Source organism: Dromaius novaehollandiae, chromosome 3 (genome assembly GCF_036370855.1).
Source record: "Dromaius novaehollandiae isolate bDroNov1 chromosome 3, bDroNov1.hap1, whole genome shotgun sequence".
Classification (NCBI taxonomy): Eukaryota; Metazoa; Chordata; class Aves; order Casuariiformes; family Dromaiidae; genus Dromaius; species Dromaius novaehollandiae.
This window is the reverse complement of record NC_088100.1, coordinates 30,519,288-30,540,872: the sequence shown is the minus strand read 5'-3', so window position 1 is coordinate 30,540,872 and position 21,585 is coordinate 30,519,288. Positions and strand designations below refer to the sequence as shown.

The 21,585-nt window shown below is 37.0% G+C and overlaps 1 protein-coding gene across 1 annotated transcript in view; it reads left to right on the top strand.

Moving 5' to 3' along the window:
• Positions 1-21,585, top strand: part of EYS (eyes shut homolog) — a 909,330-nt gene that overhangs the window by 94,271 nt on the left and 793,474 nt on the right. Inside the window, exons 7-8 of the mRNA XM_064508633.1 lie at positions 15,207-15,311; positions 15,581-15,720. Coding sequence (XP_064364703.1) covers positions 15,207-15,311; positions 15,581-15,720 — 245 coding nt within the window. The remainder of the gene's footprint in view (positions 1-15,206; positions 15,312-15,580; positions 15,721-21,585) is intronic.

The window sequence follows — 21,585 nt, the reverse complement described above, 5'->3', positions numbered from 1 at the left end:
AATATACCGACTTAACCTGCTGTAAGTCACATTGTCTGGAGTTCCCACAAGGATGGTACAACATTGTACAGCCCCCTTTTCTTCATGTTCTAGAGTTTATCCGCTTGAAATTCAGTGCTGTGCCAGCCTGGTTTAATGTGTTCTTTTTATTTTTGGAGTGTTTACTTTTATCTCAATAAGTTCTGTGGAATGCTCCAGATGGAGTGCAACCATTGGGCTTCCATGCTTGGAATCATCTTAGGTAAAAGACTTTTGTAAGGACCCTAGCTAAAACCATTTGTTTTTACCCGTAACTAGTGCTGTTCAGCGACACACCATTTCGAAAGACATTTTAACCACAGGAAACATTGCTAGATGCCTGGTGAACAGTGTTAGAGACCAAATTACTTTGGTGGTTATTTTTTGCTTTCTGTCAATTTTCACTGAAAGTTCTTCTAAAACAGAAAATTGAATCCTCTGCAAATCAGTGAACTGTTTCATTTTTCTTCACTTAAGGAAGACAGGTATTCTGAGTGAATTCCCCTAGTAATAGTTAGCAAAAGATTTCTTTTACTCCATTATTTCAGACCATGGTCACAGATCTTTGGAATATGTGTGCACTAACAATTCCTCTTTTGAAGGTGATGACAATAATAACACCTGAAGTGCAGTGAACAAAGCTTGAAAAGTCAGCATCTCTTGCCGAGGCATACACTTCAGTGTAACTCCAGTGACAATCCTATCATACAGGAACCTCCCACGATGCTGTGAATATTCTTTTACCAGTTCATTTTTAGTACAGGGAATAGATCTGTAGAAGACATATTACTGTTCTTTTATCTACCTGAAGGCTTTTGAGACTTCAGAAAGTCTTCTCATTGTACATCAGCATGAAGTAGAGACCTTCCCCAAATATCCTGGAGGGCTGTTCCTTGGAATGTGGAAAAATAAAACACAACTCTTGCTTATTTCAGAGTAGGGACTTGATCCCGGCCTGGGCTGAACCTCTCTCAGCCTCTGCTTTGAAACAGTTCCACTCTGTATAAATAATTAAACACTTATTGTGCTGAAGAAAGACGCTGTCCCTATAGGCAGGTCATCAGGATCCTCAGGCTACCTCTACACCAGTAAATTGAACAACGCCAGGAAAAGCCTGTGAAATTGTTAGAACGCTCCCAGGTGCATTTTGGTATTCTCTCAAACAATTCTCAAGCACAATTTGGGAGTTATGCGAGGGACAATTCCCAACAGGCAGTTTGGGTGAAGCCACTGTATTCTGGAGAATAAAAGAATTTAATAATGTCGATTTGACCAGACAGAAAGGCCATGTCATTGTTTAGTTCACAAGTATAGACATTATCTGAACTCAGTTGTGAAGGATGTAGGAACTTTGATGTCCCACATCTTCAACTCTAGGATGTGCTAATGGCTAATGTGGCATCAAAGATTCTTGCTACAGAAGACCATTTCAAACCACCTAAATAGTTCAATAGTGCATGTTTTGTCCAGGTCTGTTTATATTCATTTCCAGTACATCTGTGGAATTTAACAGCCCTGTCTGACTGCAATAAAACAGAGAAAGAGCAAGGCTAAATTGAGGATAAATCTTTGAATGATCTCAAAGAATCTTACAAAAGGAAAGTGTGAAGATGAGGAAAAATATATAATTGAAGTCGTATTTCAAGTTCTGGTCAGTAAGTTTGCTTGGGGTGCAGTTCATTTTAGCAGCAGTAAGATTATTTTAATTAAAGGATTTTTCTACTAACTAAATGAAGTGTCTGACATGCCCAATCAATTCCTGCCAATGTGATTGCTCTACACACAAAGAAAGATAGTAATTAATTAGAGAAAGCTTTTTCAAGGACAATTGGTCTACCATGCACAACTTGAGAAATAGCTGATATGGATTGTTTCATTTTCATGTCAATCCATGTTACTTACATGTACTGTTGTAGATGTGAGAGTCTCTACCCACTCTCAGAAGAGAATAAATTGTAAAGCAAAGTAAGGTATTAACTGTACAAGGAAATCAACACTACGAAAGTCATGATATATATTAATCAAAAATATCTATACTTTTATAGCCTTTTCATTCTCTCCTTTGAGCTCTCAAACCAAACACATGATTATTTTTCTGAGTCAATTAGCCAAAATGTAGTTTACATATAAACAGAAGCCAATGCAAATAAAATTTACAAAATACCTTAAAGTGGTGGTGCTAGTGAGCTGTTGGTGTTAATTTGTTATAAAATTTAAAAAATTTGTGACCGATAGTGAAAGTAATCGCCTATAGTAGCTGAAAGCCACAAGTAGCAGCAAATATCAATCTTTAAACAAATGAATGTAATAACACAATGTGTACATTTAATATATGCAAGCACATTAATTCCAAAATACCCATTACTTATCATTTATTTGAAAAAGGAGAGGGAGGGCAATTAGGAGAATTTTTCATTCATTTATGAAAAGACAAACTAGAAAATAGGTTAAAATTGCATTTTTCTGTGTATGCTAATCTTCAAGAAAGGTTACCTTAAAGACTATGAAAAGAAAATGAAATGTTTCTATTACTTTTTAAATAAAACCTCTGTTTATAGCTGAGAATGTTACATCATGTCATACTTTGTTTTCCCTAAGATAAGCCTACTCCAAATATGATTTAAATGTTAATGCAAAGGCTGCAGCTGTACTCTTTATAATTTATAAACACAGTTAAGAACAATTAGATGTTGTACTGCAGCGGCTTTTGCTGTTGCAGATGCTATGTTATTCAGAGCAGAGAAAACCTGCCAAAATTGCCACTGCATTATCCTTCCATCTCTCCCTTACCAGACACATAAATGAAATAGTAAACAGGTATAAATGAAAAGTTATACTAAACAAGAATAAAGAAGCAGCTTATTATTATTTAAAAATAGAAAAAATAGGAAAAAATATATTTCTTACAGTGTGAAGGACTTCTAACACTGAAACCGTGCCAAGAAAGAATCTTGACCTCGTGGTGAGATGTGCCTGAACATTGAAGTAACTTCCACTTGAACTCAGTCATAGCTCAATGTGTCTTAAGGTTCAAATGTATTAATTTGCTTACATTTATTGCAATTTATTATAGTCTGTCAGATTTTTGCTTTAGGTTTTTTCTTTACAGCAGAGACTTTATTATTAGCTGAAAAGCTTTGAGGTATTCTAGTGAAACATGACTTTTTAACAAATTCATAACTTCAGTTGCCAAGCCAATAAAAAATAACCCAAGACAAATCCAACCCAACCCAATCTTGACAAATGAAAGGAAAGTGATTCCAAATGACTATTGGCTGTATTATAGAAATAGTCTTTCAGAAAATCATAGAGGTGATAAGAGGAGTGAAAAGAGAGGCTGATAGTCTGGGAGGTTCTTTTTTGATGGCAGTGGATCCGAAGCCTTTGTTTCCTCTGAGTATTACTGACATCTATTCAGACTAATTTAGTTTTCTTTTTTGGCACTTGTCTTTACAAAAACATTTATGTAGTTAATAGCTGTATCCTTGATGTTGGCCCCCAGGTGCAGATTGAAAACATCTTATGAAGCCACCAGACTTACTTGTACCTTAATTTATAAAATGATCTATCGAAAAGGTCTTTGACAAATGAGCCTGTGCTTGCTCTACTTTCACTGCAAGCCAGCTAGATGCAAGCTCCAGTTTAAGGAGTTTTTTGCTGGAAAGTATAGAAGGTCTCCCTGAGAACACCGCATGTTTTGATCATAGCTTATCCATTTCATCTTGATTTTTCAGATGTGTGGGGTAACATTTGTTGTGTTAAAAGTCATTTTTGCATTAACATCTCATCTGCCCTGTGCTGAAAGTGAATATTATTCATTCCCTCAGAATGATTTGGAGTTTTTCAAGGAAATTTTAAAAAGAAAATAAAAGAGAGACATGTTTGCATTGACAATAAGAGCCAAGATAAATGCTTTTTTGCTGATCTCAGCTGGATTGTTTTTTTGTTAATGACTTTCACATAGACGCTACCATATGAGCACTCAGTTCATTCCAGTACAAAGTAAAAATAGCTTCTTCCAAAACTGAGAGAACAGTTCTCTCTTGTAGCTCTTTAGCTACTTCTGCAAAGGCATAGTTGTTTATGCCCTGTTTTTGTTTTAACATTAACATAATTTTTATTATGTTAATGTAATGTATTTATTATTCTCATTCAAGTAGGAGGAGTTTAAAAGAGAAATGAGAGGGGTTAAAAATGGAGGAAACTTTTCTGTTCCAGGAGTGAAAAATGCTTTGTATATAGTCTGCTGGTATCCTGAGTTTTTTTCTTTTTCTCTTGTTTATGAATAGGATTTTTTTTTTTTTAGTGAAACGTAGTAAAGGCACATTGACTGGCAACAAACCAAATAAGCAAAACTCTAACAAGAGAATGAGAGACCCTATTAGAAGAGGTCTAAAACAGACTTAGGCAAGGGATGAATCTTTAAGGCCAGATTACCAGCTCTGTCCTGGAGGCAGCTAAGAGAAAGGACAGATAATCTATTACATATTAAAAGTCAATTTTTGTGTTCCAGAATACTGAGTTTAAGAGTCAAAGTTACTACATCACAAACAAACTTAGGGATATTCTGTGAAGAGTAGCTCAGGTAAAAACCTTTGTGCTAAAAACAAGGATTACAGAGGAACTTTCACTAAGGACTATTCCTAAGAATCCTTGGATGATTTATTTCTTTCTAAACCAGGAGAAGGCGAAAATTTAACTGTATTTAACTCTTGAGAATGTGTGCCTGTCTTTGTCACTCATACAACAGGAGACAATGGGTTGAGTCATAAGCTTACTGCAAACAGTGGAAGTCTTTTGGATCTTTTCAAACAGCTTTGAATCCAACTCTATGTAAATAAAAGATACTAGCTGGTATAAATTGGGAGTAGGCATATTAACAATCACTTGTATTGGAAAATGTTTGCAATGAAGTTTAGATTCTCTAGTCTATGAATCTAGGACTGCATTTAGTGAATATATATGTATATCACTTTGGGTACTCTCACTTATTGAGACGTGTGTCTATATGTTAAAAAGTTTACATTGTTTTCAGGAGTGGAATAACACTTTTCTAGAATACAGCTCCACCGTATGGTGTAAATGTGCCTTATATCTTTCACCTAATCAGATCTGGTAAATGGTGAGTTCCAATTCCAGAATTATTGTCTCCAACCTCAGTAATTCTTGTTTTTCAGGAGCTAACTGTAACTTATCCTCCTTAGATCTTAATTAGTAAAATATTATCATTAGCAAATCATTAATGTCATATTCTTCTTGGGTTTAACTTCTATAATCCCTTCTTCTCAGAAGAATAAGATGACAAAATTTTAAACTGTGCCTATTTCAAATTCAAATGTTGGAAGAAAGAAGACTCCAACGCTGTGCTAAATATGGAGCATTTCAGACATTCAAGAGAAGTTTGTTTTGTTTTGATTTTTCCCCCGGTGTGGCCTGGAATCTTTCTTAAGACTGGCTGTTTGCTTCTTCTTTGGTATTTCCCTTCTTTCAGAGTCTTTTCACTTCATTACTCTCTGCACAGACTTTATCCCCGTTCTTTTCCTCTGTTTTAATTATCTCCACAGAAAATATTAAAAGTATTTTTTTTTTTAATGAAGACTGGACTGGAAACATTATTTAGGCTTACTTTGATATGGTCAAAACTTTCCAACTATGCCACATCCAGTCAACAAACTCTTAGAAGAGAATTCTCAAAAGAAAATTAAGAAAAAAATATTGCTGATTTAGTACATGACACTCTCCTTTCCAAATTCCTCTGAAACACCATCCTAAGATGGAAATAGGAGAAATTTTGGAGGTAATGTTAGAGAGAAATTATGATATGTAAAACTTTAATTTTTAATAAAAATACAATTATTAATTTTTTTCAAAATATCAGTGTAGAAAATAATCTATATTCTGAAGCCAATGGCCATTTCAGATAGCTGTATTATTCATTACTCTTTTATACAGTGTTTTTAAAAAAGTGCAGGTAGTGATAGTCAATGACTGAACTAATTCAGTGTGATATATCTGAGGTTGGCTTCATCTCACTGAACTTTAGCCATCTAAAAGTTAATAATATACTCTAAACAGGCTGTGTAAATTTCATCTACAGTAAGTGGAGATTATCTAGTTGTAAACTGTCAACCCACAAAACGTGCATCTCACCTATATTAGAAATCTTTCCTAGAATGGGATAAATTTCCAGTTCCTGTTTCTCACTGTCAGCTATAGAGCGAGTCTAGACAACTAGTTTTTAATCACTATACAATTATATTTTATTCTCAAACAATTGAAAAACTATGTATATTGGTCTTCAGTAAATCTTTGGTTTAACATGTATGACTAGCTAGCTTATTAAAGACAGATTTTTCATTGGGTCTGTAATAGAATGTTCAAATTGTAGTGATAAAAAACAAGTCATTTAATCCTGGTTGCTCAGCTCTCTGAGTTAGAGTCAGCAGATGCTTTTACCACCTACACATGGGAATAGTCAGATCAGTTCTTTATTCTTGCTTTTTGATTGTTTTCTCATTTACTGAATCTTCTTTATTTGGAAAAAACACAAAGATTACTTACTATATCCAGACCTCTCTACGAATATATTTAATGCATAGTTCTACACAGTTCCCAGTGAAAATGCAGTAATATTCAGAATCATTGGAAACCTATTTCCCAACTTCTAATAGGTCCAGTAAATTTAATATCCCTCAAAAGAGCTAATGTAAAGTTGCTGGGAGTGGAATAAATCATGCCTGATTTTAGGTGCCTACAATGTAAATGTCTGCATCAGGCTTGTCACTCTGGACTTTCCACAGATTCAGTGGAAAGAAATGAACATTTTAAAGACTCAAATCATCTGAGACAAATCATGCTCTGAAAGTGGCACTTCTCCACAGCCTGTAAAAGCAATAGCATGGATGTACACACTCACATTTCAGCAGGTTAATCTTAAGTGCTCATGTCCTGCCAAAGAACACTTTTTTTTGTTGTTTAAAATTGGAAAAAAAAGGAAAGTAAATTTAAATGAATCACTGTCTGGCTTCAATCTTCAAGTATAATTAAAACATCTACTTTCTTATGTTCTCAGTATCTCCAAATACATAAAGTGGATTCTTCCTCCTTCCTTCATGTGGCACCTTTTGCTGAGTCTCAGGTGATGTACTGATAATTTTTCTTTATGGTGCTTGATGCACACACACAAAAAATCCCACCAAAACAGTCAAAATTCTGCACACTGAAAGAAAGGCTTAATTTTAAAAATCCCAGTTAAACAATGGTGCTCAACCCCTCCCTCCCCCCCAAATATTTATTAGGCAAGGGAAAACAGAAACTGGGAAGAAAAACTTTAAAGTTAGAAAAATAATTAAAAATATCGATAGTTAAATTCTCTACCTCCCAGTTTTCTATGATTTTCCTAACCCCGTCTTTCTCCATGGCACCCTCCTGCAATTGAGAGGTTGCATTGCTTGGAAATGTTTTTGGGTCTCAGCTGACTGCTAGACACTTTTTCTGGGCATTGGTTCCGTGCTGCCATAGCGCAAACCTGGATGGGGAGTAAAGTTATCAAGGACTCCTTCAATCATGCTGTCTCCATCTTCCTCTCTCTTTCTCTGGTTTTCAGTGGAAAAAGGTTCAAATCATCATGCTTGACTAACACGGAGATGGCAGTTGGAGAGGCTATGCACATCTTGTCATTGATCCAGGAAATTTCTCATAAAGACAAGGATTCTTGTTTCTTTCATAAGATCCCTTTCCATTTCATCTGAGCATGGCGGGAATGGGGTTGGAAAGCTCTACTAACAGCAAAGGTTGTAATTATTTGGGAAGAGCTCTCTAGCAGATCAAAGTGGAGGTGGGATACTTCAAAGATTGGTGCCAGATGCTTTGTGAAATGTAAGAGGCAAGTTTGAAATATTAATTCTTTCCTTCCTTTTTTTCTGGAATGATGTTCCTTCACTGAACTAATCCTTTTGCTAATATTAGTAAACACATATGTCAGGTTCTACCTAAAAGTTCCACAGGGATGAGACTACAAAAATACACCAAGGAGGCGATGTCTCCCTTAGAATTAAGTTAGATCCTCAGACATACTGAGACTACTCTGGTAAAAGGAACCAAATGCTAATCATTCCAGCTGAAGTGTTTTTAAATAATATGGCATTTTTCCTTCAAAATATTGATCCATTCAATCAGCTGCCAATCAAATTTATAAATAATGTAAGTTATGAAAGATGAGGGAGGAACTGCTTTAAAAAACTATTGACATAGATGCTAATCTGAGTATCATCTTGAAAACTTCATTTGTTAGTACAGCTGGCAGTCTGTGTTCATCATTTCACTAATATTTTGTAGGCTGGCGATTTGGATTGCATTCGTAGACCACATCCAGCTTGCTTTGTTCACAGTTAACTTAAACACTTAATATCACATGAGCAGCAATGGTTGAATGTGAAAATAAGTTTTTTGAAAGAGAGAAAGGATAAATAACATTCCCACTAGCTTCTTAGTTTAAATGGTCAAAAAAGTAATGGCTCTATGTATGTTTGTATTTGTGCTTAATCTAATGTGGTGATATAAAAAGATAGAATAGGGTAGGGTAGGGTAGAGTAGGGTAGGATTAAACTAAATTAAATTAAATTAAATTAAATTAAATATGAAGTTGCAGAAGAGCCAGTATTTGTGCAGTTAAGAAAAATATTTAGTGATTTGATATATTTTGTTTGATATGTTGCCATATGCAATAGGGAATGGGAAATATTTAGTGTAGACTATGTTTATATATTCTTTGTTAGCATACTGCTTGTTTCTTACATGGTTTCTGCAAAAAAGTGATTGATAATATTACAATGAGAGCAGAAGTGCAAAACCAGGGCAAAGTAGACCATATAAAAATAAAATTAAAGCAACTGCAAGTGCAGTTTAAGTCCTAAGGAATGCAGATTTTGATTTTAGAGCTTAAAATGTTTGGTTCGGTTAAATTGAATCTCTCTTATTAGAAGTGCTGATTTTTCTACACTATGTCGTATTAAAGGAAACTGCTACCTATATTCTGTATGAGGACTTTCAGATAGTTATTCAGTAAGATCAGACTTACTAGTATGTACATCTCTAATTGGTCTTGTGCTCAAAATCTTGTTTATGGGCAAAGAGGAAGCATACCTTATACACAAGACCAAGAATTTGTTGTTAGTCTAATTGAAATTTTAACAGTCCAATCATTACAAGTCCAGATCTAAATGTTACAGAAAAAGAAAGAATAATAATGCAGTTAAAATTCTTATGCATGCACTTCTTAGTTTCTGTCCCTTTTCTGATGATATGCTTACCCTTCCCTTGCTGCTCTAGGTCCTAAGGTTGGTGATTTCATTCTAGTGTGATGGTGGTTGTGGTGGTGGTGGGTGTTATGGTGAGTTGTCAGCATCTGGAGTCCTTTGTCAGGAGGAATATGATGTTCATCTTGATGGTTTCTTCTTTATCTCTGTAGAATCTGCTTCAGGTCATTTTTTTATGTTTGCTAACGTGCTTTTACACCTTTATCTTGTTTCATTGGTCTGCAGCTCCATGTTATGTCTGAATTTATTGTATATGGTGCCTTTTACAAGTTAAATACTATTTCTTTGTTCTCTTCTTTACACCTAAGACCAGCTTTGTCCAGCTCCAGGTCTGCATTTCTTTAATTGACCATGGGTGAGCTGTTCACACATGTGGCGTCTCCAGTGCCAGCCTGTGCTGCATCTCTTACCATCCCATACCTGTACTCCTCTATGCCATGTTCTGTCTCTACTTGTCAAGGCCTCTGCTTTCATAACCACCTGTACTTCCCTACACTACATCATTGTTTTAGAGTTGCAAATATCTCATTCTACATAAAATACCTGTTTGTTACTGCTATCTTATTGCTATCTATATAGAACTATGGTTATATTACACAAAGATTAAAAAAAAGTAAAACCAATTAGCCATAGACACCTGGTCAATTAGAGACATTGCTGTCACAGTTACACCGAGTAAAACAAAGCTGCAGGCAGAACAAGAAAAGTTCAGGCAGAGACAGACTGACAAGCCACAGTCCTGAGGCCTTGCAAATTCAGTACAAAGCTTATGGCCCATTATTAGCAATGAAAATACGATATTACAGTGCTACATGGTTACAGTCCTCAGTATGTCCTTTTAGAATTACTGTCACATTTGCCACCTTTCATTCTTCTGGTCCCAAAGCTAATTTAAATGATTGCTCACATGCTATTGGTAGTAGTTCAGTAATGTCATTTTTGATTCCCTTTAGAATTCTTAGGTGGATGTTACCTGTGTTAGGTTATTTGTTATTGCTCATTTAAATGCTCTGCTCAAGTTATGATCAGGTACAGACATATGTATGCTTATTTATCTGTTTCTTAGCTGGCCGGTTCTGGTCTCAAAGCCATGCAGTTGCTGTAGTGCTTCATGGATTCCAGGCTAACAAACACAGCTGAGAAGCAGGGTATATTTTTTCAGGGTTAGAATGTTAATGTAGTTAAATGCCTGCCCATCTTATAGCACAGGCAGAACAAGCATGCAGACATCTGTATGCTTTGGGTTTGCCTCGACAAGAAAGGTAATCTATTCCCTGATCACTATGGTAGAACTTCCTTACTGTAATTCTAGTCTGAATTAATTTGTCAAAAGCAAGTTAACAAAGCTTACACCTATTTCCAAGGATTTGTACAAAGACATTGAATTAGAAATTATTTATGCTGGGAGTTTTGACCATCCAGTGATCAATAATGCATCCAAGTCTATTTCTTGGGAAGCCCTGGGAAGGCTTTCACCTACATTCAGGTGAAAGTATAGTGAGGAAGCAGCTAGGGGCCAACACAGTCTCACACTCCATTGCGAAAGCAGCACATCTGGGGGATCCGTCTTAAGTGCTTGTACACAAATGCAAGCCACATGGGAAACAAACAGGAGGAATTAGAAATCCATGCACAGCTGCAGAGCTGTGACCTCACGGAGATTACAGAGATACAGTGGAATAGTTCCCATGACTGAGATGAATGGATCCAAGCTTTTCAGGAAAGATAGAATGGGAAGGTGAAGAGAAGGAGTTGCGCTCTGTGCAAAGGAGTGGCTGGAATACGCAAAATGCTGCCCTCAAACTCTTGATGAGCCAGTTAAATGTCACATGGGTGACATGTTGCAGCATCATGGGATACAACCCTGTAGGGCAAAGGAAGCCAGGACATATGGTTGATCTTCAGGGACAACCTCCTAAAAGCACAAGAGCAGTCCATTCCAATGTTCAGAGAGTCAAGCAGGATGAATAGGAAACTGCTGGCTGAGCTAAAATGCAAAAGGGAAGTACACAGAAAGTGGAAGTGGGGATGAGCTACTTGCAGGAATATAGAGACATGCCCTGAGTGTGTGCAGACTGAGTTAAGAAAGCTGAAGCCCAGCTGGAGCTGAAACTAGCAAAGGATGTGGCAGACAAGAAGGTGGTCTTCTGTGAGTACATTGGTAGCAGAAGAAAAGCCAAGGAAATGAGGGCCCTATGCTCAGTGGGGCAGGGGACCCAGTGACAAGTAAAATGCATTTTTTACCTGTTTTCACTGGTAAGGTGTGCCCTCAGGTACCTCCCAGTTCGCTCCAGAACTATAGCAGAGTCTGTGGGAATGTAGCATTATCCACAGTCAAGGAAGATATTGTTAGGGAGCACATAAACACATTGGACATGTAAAAGTCCACAGTACCAGCAGAGAGGATCCAAGGGTACTGAGGAACCTGACCAATGACGGGCACTGTATCTTCTTTGAAAAGTCATGGCAGTCTGGTGAGGTCCCTGTTGACTGGATCAAGGCAAATGTCAACCCCATCTTCAAGAAAGGTGAGAAGGAGGATTCAGGTGAAGTAGAGGCCATCAGCCCCACCTCAGTTCCTGGGAAGGTTATGAGCCAAGTCCTCCTTGAAGGCATGTCCAAGCACATAAAGGACAAGAAGGTGAGTGGATACAGCCAGTATGGATTTAGCAAGGGGAAATGGTGCCTGACTAACCTGATAGCTTTCTATTATGAGATGACCAGCTCTGTGGATTAAGGGGAGAGCAGGGAATGCCTTCACATTATCAGGGATTTTGGCACTGTCTCGCATAGTATCCTTTTAGCTAAATTAATGAGATATAGGTGGGAAAGTGCCTGGATGGTCAGTCTCAAAGAGTGGTGATCAGCAGTACAAAGTCCAGCTGGGGGCTGGTTACCATTGCAATCCTTCTGGAATTGATACATGATCCATTATTGCTTAGTGCCTTTATTAGCAACCTGGATAATGGAATGATGTGTGTTCCCAGCAAGTCTGTGGATGATACTAAGCTGCGGGGAGCAGCTGGTGCACTGGAGGACAGGGCTGCTCTCCAGAGGAACCTGAACAGGCTGAGTAATGGGCTGGCAGGGAACTCGTGAAATAGAACAAAAGCAAACATGAAGTGTTGCGATCAGGACAGAATCACCCCATAGAACACTTCAGGCTAGGAGCTGACTGCCTAGAAAGCAGCTTGACAGCAAAGGACCTCAGGGTCTTGATGGACAAGTTGAACGTGACCCATCCACGTGTCCTTGTGGCAAAGGTGGAAATCATATCCTGGGCTGCCTTAGCAAGAATATAGACAGCAGGTCTAGGAAAGTGATTCTTCCCCCCTGTTTGGCACTTGTGAGAGGTATCTGAAGTACTGTATAGAGTCTGGGTCTCCCTAGTACAAGACAGACATTGACAGACTATCGTGAGCCCTGGGGAAGGCCACCAAAATGGTCAGGAGGCATGGAAGAATGTGACGTACAAGGAGAGGCTGAAAAACCCGGAATTGTTCAGCATGAGGAAGAGAAGGCTAAAGGGAGGTATCGTTGCTGTCCACAGCTAGCTAAAGGGAATATAGAAGATGGAGCCAGGATCTTCTCAGAGGTGCACAGTGAAAAGACAAGAACAGACTCAGTTCTGATTGCATATAAGGAGAAACTTTTATCCCAAAGAGAGTCAAACGTTGGAAAAGGTTGCCCAGAGAGGCTCTACAGTCTCCATCCGTGTAGATATTCAAAACTCGACTGAACAAGACCCTGAGCAACCTGTCCTCACTGGACCTCCTTTCAGCAGGAGGTTGAAAAATGAACAGTGGAGCAGTAATCTCTTCAACCGAAATATTTTCCTTCCCTCTTATGTTGTGTAATTTCTTTATTTCTTCTTTGTTCCTTATACCTGCTGAACTTACTCCTGATAGAAGAATAGCATGCTTACTTCCACACAAAAAATCTTGTTTGAGTTCTTTAAGTATTGCAGTTCTCAATTATTCAGCCCTCACTCTCTATGAAGTGATAATTAGGTATTAAAAGCTAAGTGGATTACTGTGGAGATCTCTCCTGACATCCATTTAACACTTAATCAGATCTTAATACCATAAATTATGCATTTCTCAGCAGTATTCAGATTCCAATAAATTTTATAACAGTTTGGAGTTACTAGTTTTTCTTGACCTCTTTGTGGCAGTGAAAAGTTGTAAAGTTTGCTAAAAGGAGTCAGCCACTATAACGATTCCAGATTTATACCAAAATAATTCCTTAAGCCCATCCGATTGTACTAATATTTATTCATAAGGGAATCTTGGACAAGACAATGTTCTCAATTCCACCTTTATGAATAAATATGAAAAATGTATTCAAAATCTATATTAAAGTGGAGTTGAATTTTTTTCCCAGCTTTTTTTCTTCAGTTTTACCTTCCAATCCTTAAGAAAAAGAAAATCCCACTTCCTAGAAGATAGCATAACTTGCTAGATCCATTCAGTTGATTTCCCAGTGAAACATCTATATATTGCTTAGCATTTCTTTTTGCCAACCCATATCACACACAGCCACACTTTATAACTCTGGTGCTGGCTCACAGCACACCTTTATAAAAATATTAGTCATAATGATATCTCCCCAAAGATACAGATACATTTAGTTACAATTAATGTCAAGACGAAGTCAGCAAATCAGAATACTGTAAATGTAAGATCCAGTTGTCCATAGATGCCTATGTAATGTTACATATTGCATTATAACAACAAACAGCAAGAAGTATCTACTTTCCTATTACCTATATTTTCTAAAATTTCACAGCAATCCCACACTTTATATTTTCATTTTAATCATTTTAAGTCAGTAAGCTTTATAACTTATGGTAAAATGTACTCCTGGTTGCTGGAAAATTAATCTATGTTAATACTGGGCTATTTTTGGTCAAGGAGCGAAGGAACAAAATAAATGTTAAAGGTTTGTACAGCATACTGATCAACCTCACTTTGAGATTGTATATGTACTTCAGCACTTGTTGGCCCAGGATAGAGATTTTTGGCCCCCAGATCACAGCATTGAGGCTTTAATAAGTATATTCCTGATTATTTATAGAAGTCCATAAAAAGTAAACTTTAAGCCCTAGTTTGACACTCCATCCCAGCTTATTAAGAGATACAAATTTCTTCTTTATATTCTTAACAAATTCCATACCATTAGTTCATGTTCCCTCAAAGTCTTTGGCTTTAGATCATAAAGAGAGCTGATTAAAAATCAAAAAAAAAAATCACAATTTGAATTAAAAATGAAAGTTTCTGCCATATGAAGAATTTCAAATAGAATACTGTTAACTTTTCACAAAGCATTTTACAAAATATATTGTCTGATTAAAAAAAGGAGTAAGCAATTGTCTAGTGGAATGACACCAAGAGTTATCTTAGACAAATGTAGACTATTTTTTTTCCTAGCCAAAATGGAGCCCAGAAAAGAGATAAAGAAATATCTATATAATAGAATCAAATCAATCATGAGTAGAGATCAGGGTTGACTTGTGCAGCAGCAAAAAAAGAAGAAAATGCAAGGGGATTATGCCCATTTCATATCATTACTTCCAGTGAAAATCCTCCCCATTTGGGCCCCAATCTAAAATTTGTCTGTAATACTGATAGGGATCTGTCTGCATGACAGAGTTTGTACCGACCTTTTCTCTAAGGCCCTGAGACATTCTCATATAAATGGAGCTGAAGTTGTCTGGAGCCTTGCACACAAGGTTTTTAAGTTCTAACCGATATTCCAGAAAGACTGTTTAAAACATTATCTATTTCACCAATATTATTAATATGGTTCAGTTCAATTTTTTAAGAACATGATTTTCATTGTTAACCTTTTTAGGATTTTTTTATCCCTCAGGAGAATTTTGTGAGGTGCAAGTTGATAACTGTGGTTCCAGCTCATGTGAAAATGGAGGAACATGTGTTAGCTATGAAGACCATTATAAATGCACCTGCCCCGTAGGTGAGTCACTAGAAATTTATTGTATATACTGAATAGCACAAAGAAATGTAATCAAAATAATGAAGTTGAATCTCATTATGTAAAAAATAGGAATACATCTCAGTATATGCAATAAATAGTTTTATGGAGAATCTCATTTTTTTGCTTTGTTTAGGAAATAAAATTGCCAAATAACTCTAGCACACTGGTACTAACTGCTAACATCATGAGTAGACACAATGTCAATATACATGAATGAACTGTGATTAAACATTCTCTTTGTGGTGCAGGTTTTGAAGGTGAAAGATGTGAACTGGATATTGACGCCTGCCTACTCTACAATATAAGTTGTGCCCCAGGAGCACTATGTATGGATAAATCTCATGGATTTAATTACACATGTTTATCACCATGTATTGGAAATGCAGAGGTAGGATAAAGTGATATATTCACCCCAGTGCTTTCTGGAAATCAAACAAGTTATTCAACAAGCTGTGAGCTGATGAAACCTCATTTCCTGTGGGTTTCCTAAACATTGTATTTATATTAATTCTATTTTTATGCTATCCTTCCTCTCTCCTGTGTAACATATACATCCAGGAGTGCATGATGTGAATAATTTAGTCATTGTCAGACAAACTGTATAACATCTGAGGTCTGCATGTCTTACTCTTTGAAGGTTTACTCACTGATGTCTCCTTCTGCCTCCTACTTGCTGACGCTGTGTTGTGCAACTTGTGAGAAGTTAAGGCAAGATTTGCTTGAAACGTCCTGGTGTGTTTAGAAGTATTAGAGAAATGGCTGATGATGCATCAGGGCACAGAAAGCCTGATGACAAAAGCCTCATTTCCACTGAAAACCAGACTAAAGACCATAATCAACCAAACAAAAAAAACCTTAAGCAAGATAGACTGTACTGCAATGCCAGCTGAAAATGCTGAGAAGTTACAAAACCCCAAATCCTCCTTGCAAGTTACTAAAGTATTCACAAATACAGTTCTGAATTTGATTTTCATGTATTCAAAATATTTTAGAAATCAGTTCTTTAGATACTGATAATGCTTAGGTCAAAATAGCATCCATTATGCACCCAGATGTCTTTAAGAACTTCATTTGTTGTGTCCTTCTCATTTCCATTAAGTGTCCCATTCAATTATATTACTGGTTGAGGTAAGATTAATTCACATCGAGGGGACTACACATACAGGCCCTGGAATTACTGAGATTTTGGTACCGGATAAAGTAAAATACTGTGGCATTTTTTCATAATTGTAGTTATTTAAAAAGCTATATAACCCTTTCAAACAGCTGCTCAAATATGATAACCAGTGTTTCAAAGGTTTAATCAATTCTTTTATTGAAATATATTCACCATAAGAATATACTATGCAGAGCAGGCAATGTATTTACAAAAAAGCAATCAACATTTATGTCACCTTGAAGTCCACGAGTACCAATGAAATATGAAATGTGACACGGAATACTTACTGCCTCAAAGGTTTATATTTAAATTGTTCAGCATCTGGTAAATTTTAACATTTTTATAATTTAAAGTGCCATACTGAGTGCAAGTTTACTTTATATGGCATAATACTATAATGATGCAATAATCATTATGGCTAGTTAGGATCAGAATTGATGCTGTGCCAAGAATGCTGATGGGAGCTACTAAAACATTTTACTGTAATGTTTGCTTAAAAGCTTTCAGACATATCTAATTTATTCATATAAACATTACATAGGCCATCCAACATTTTATGTGGACTATATATATATATATGAATACAGACGCATGTATTTATATGTATATACATGTATACCCACTACATGAGGCACTTAGTTTGGCCATAATGTGAGTAATTACTAGATTTTCTTATGAGAAAAGAAATAAAAACTAAAATAAAGGATATGATATAACTGGGTTTTATTTGTTTACTTAGCCTACAGATCATTAAAGTAATATCATTTGCTTATTGAAAAAATTCAAACAAATGAATATTTGAATTATTTTCTGAAGTAGTGTATATAATAATGTAAGTGAGATTAAATTTTTCTATTAGTAAGTAAATTACATAATTCATTCAGCATTTAATCCATTATTTATTCTTTATGGCTGGAAAATTAGTATATATTTTTACATTCTTCTTTCATTTCTTTTCCATTTTCAATGGCACCTCAGATATGGTGAACTGTTTTATCTCTGTTTCTGTATCCAGGGCAATAGACTGAAAAGAGTGCTAGTATTTTTAATGTTTTCTTAATAAAAATGCAAAAAATTAAAAGTCATTGGTAATTGCTGTCTCTTTTTATAAATATGTAATAATACTAATGCTTTTCCCCTGGCACAATGCTTTTAAGGCATTAAGGTTATTGTTCTTTAAAAAATATATAAAATAATTAAAGAAATCTTAGTCCATTAAAACAGGAGATATCTCCTGTTAGGATTCAAAATCTAATCTTAACTTTGTAACTAGGAAATGTCCGTCTCCCTTGTACGCAGAATTATGAAGGACCTCAAAATAAATCACATTTCCAGCCTCTTTAAATTAATGACTTCCAAAAAGGTGGAATGTAGCCACTTGGTATTATGATATCCTTTCTCCTCTTACCTACCCGGGATGATGTCACAACAAATAAAGAAAATACCATTGTCCCAGTAGAATATAGGATATATGTTACAAAATCCAACATTTTTATTAGCAAGGAATTCATAGAGAATTGATAACAGTAATGGTAATAAGTAACTGTAATCCAGCATACTAGGCATAGATTGAGTAGACAAGAGAGAAAACATGACTCTAAGCTCTTCTGGGTGCTACCCATATAACTAAAGGAATAGACTACTGGGTTAATTAGAAATGTAATTATTTCTAAAAAAACAGACTTAGTTTTAGATTGTGTTACATAAGTTTAATGCTTACTTTTATTACAGAAACTCAGGACAATTCTGTGGAAAAACAGGTTCAGTGAGTTAGCTGAGTTGCTCAATTCTTTTGCTAACAGGAGAAGAATTAAAGACAACCTTGGACAGTATAGGTTAGGGGTCAGCTAAGAAGAGGTATACTATCTGAAGTATTTTTCATCCATATCAAAATAGTGATCAAAGCTGGTAGCTCTGATTTCTGGCTTTAGTTTTTCATTCAATTAGTGAGCTAGCTATGTATTTTTGATTTCCCAAATTAATTTAGTTTTTTGCTGACTATAAGCTGTCAGCTGTCACACCTCAGAGCTGTTCATTTCTTCAGTAGAGATCAACATGATGTCCACAGAACAGAGCTGTTTTTCATAGCTCGTGGTTCCACCCTCACAAAGCTGTCTCTGTCAACAGAAGGTAGTAAGTAATTTTGGAAATCTTCTGGCAGCCGTACTTTTGTCAGCCTAGACACAATGATACAGAAGCTTTGGTAAGATGAAAATATTCGCATACGTAATAACGTTTCAGTTTTGCAGAAACAATGATCATAACCATAGCTTTAAAGTGCTATCAATATAAATGCTTCATAGCCTGTAACTTTTGTTAATAACAAAGGGAAACATTCTGTCAGAGCAATATCACGGTTTATTTCAATCTTTTTCCTTGGAAGAAGATTTTATTGGGATAGAATATTGATTTAACATTATATATTATTTCCTACGCTGCTAAACTATTGTATTTTGTATGGACAGTTGAATGGCTGTATAGAATAAAGTGTAAGAAAGTAAACAGTGGGTCTGGTAAGCATTGCTACCAAATGTAACCTTAATACTGGCCTGTCAGTTGCCAGGAACATAAAATGTGAGTATTTCACATAAAATTTCAAGTGCAGCACCCTTACTCATCATTAGATCTGTGTCTACATTAGTAAGTTGGGCAGCACAAGAGAAAATCAGTAGAGGGAAACAGTTTCTGCTAAAGATCACAAGTCTGGACTGAATGCGTTTTAGAGATTTTTTTTTAGAATACCTCTAGACTGGTCTCATGGACTGAGTGCCCGTTGCTGGTTGGAAAATCTTAGGTGTGTTCCTGAAATGAAACTTGTGGTTAGTTTCATCCTGAAGAAACCTGGTTTGCATCCTCTGAGATCACTCAGAAGTGTGATCTCAAGAGCAGGAAGTGAGGACAACTGAGAGATAAACTTCAAAAGCCCACTTCTGACCCAAATTAACACAAATGTAGAGGCATCCGAAGACCTGTGCTTATTTTTACTAGCATTGGCTAAGCCCTATGAAACAGTTATAGCTCTTCCTCAACATGCTAGTTTTTCAAAATACTATTAGCAGAAAGCAACATTTTACCTCATAAGCTTACAAAATCATAGTTCTATTAGCATTTCCTAAGAGAAGTTTTGAAATAGTAGCAGTAGGTATGGGACCTTCAAGACATTAGCCAATGTTTGTTGTTTTTTTTAAGGGAATCATAGGAGTTTAAATGTATTTTCCCTTTCTGTTTTATTTTACTTTTACTTATAAAATATAAACAGCGACACTAAGTGGGTATCAATTTATTGTGTCTGAAACTAATTCCCAGATAAGTTAGAAGCTGAATCATTTCTGAAAAGTCCTCTCAGTATCTGTCTAAATCCTTTTAATCTGGTCCTAGGAAATAAGTAGTTCAGATAGGATATCTGTTCTCACCAGATCTGTGAATTCTTCCTCTCCTGGATGATGTCAATAACTTGACAAGACTCAAGCTGGCTATAAATCCTGCCATCATCCAAGCTTTTGTATAGTAAAAGCTTTTAAAAATTCATATTGGCTGACAAATACCTCTTTCGTTTTCTATTCCATTAGAGATCATATTAACTAACAGCTACAAACTGACATCTTTGCAGTAGCTGATAAATCAGAAATGAACTTCATCACTGTAAACTTCATCCCTAGGTATGTGCCTTTCTCTAAGCATGACTTCCAAGAATTAAAATTGTACCAGTAGTATGTTGACTGAGTTGTTTTCTCATTCTTCTGAATGGAGCTTACAAAAGAACGTACAGAGCTGGTTAATGTTCAAGGATCACCTCCTCCAAGCTCAAGAGCAGTGCATCCCAATGAGCAAGAAGTCAAGCAAAGAGGGCACAAGACCCGCATGGATGAATGAGGAGCTCCTGGCAAAACTCAAACAGAAGAAAGAAGTGTACAGAAGGTGGAAGCAGGGACAGGCCACTTGGGAGGAATATAGGAACGGCATCCGAGTGTGCAGGGATGTGACTAGGAAGGCCAAGGCCCATTTGGAGTTAAATCTGGTAAGGGATGTCAAGGACAGCAAGGGCTTCTTTAAATTCACCAGTAACAAAAGGAAGACTAGGGAAAATGTGGGACCACTACTAAATCCGGCAGGGGCCTTTGTGGCAAAGGATACAGAGAAGGCAGAGATACTGAACACTTTCTTTGCTTCAGTCTTTACTGCTAAGACCAGCCCTCAGGAATGCCAGACCCTGGAGACAAGAGAGAAGGTCTGGAGAAAGGAAGACTTTCCCTTGGTTGAGGAGGATCAAGTTAGAGATCATTTAGGCAAATTTGCCATCCACAAGTCCATGGGCCCTGATGGGATGAACCCATGAGCACTGAGGGAGCTGGTGGATGTCGTTGCTAGGCCACCCTCAATCATCTTTGAAAGGACATAGAAAACAGGAGAGGTGCCTGAGGACTGGAAGAAAGCCAATGTCACTCCAGTCTTCATAAATGGCAAGGGGGACCCAGGGAACTACAGGCCAGTCAGCCTCACCTCCATCCCTGGAAAGGTGCATGTGAAGGATAAGAAGGTGATCAGGAGTAGTCAGCTTGGATTCACAAAGGAGAAATCATGCTTAACCAACCTGATAGCCTTCTATGATGAGATGACTAGCTGTGTAGTTGAGGGGAGAGCAGTGGATGCTGTCTACCTTGACTTCAGCAAGGCTTTCGACACTGTCTCCCAAAACATCTTCATAGGCAAGCTCAGGAAGTGCAGGATAGATGAGCAGACAGTAAGGTGGATTGAGAACTGGCTGAACGACAGAGCTCAGAGGGTTGTGCTCAGAGGCACAGAGTCTGGTTGGAGGCCTGTAGCTAGTGGTGACCCACAGGGGTCAATGCTGGGTCCAGTCTTATTCAACTTATTCACCAGTGACCTCGATGAAGTGACAGAGTGCACCCTCAGCAAGTTTGCTCAAGATACAAAACTGGGAGGAGTGGCTGATGCACCAGAGGGCTGTGCTGCCATTCGGAGGGACCTGGACAGGTTGGAGAGTTGGGCAGAGAGGAACCTCATGAAGTTCAACAAAGGGAAGTGCAGGGTCCTGCACCTAGGGAGGAATAACCCCCTGCACCAGTACAGGCT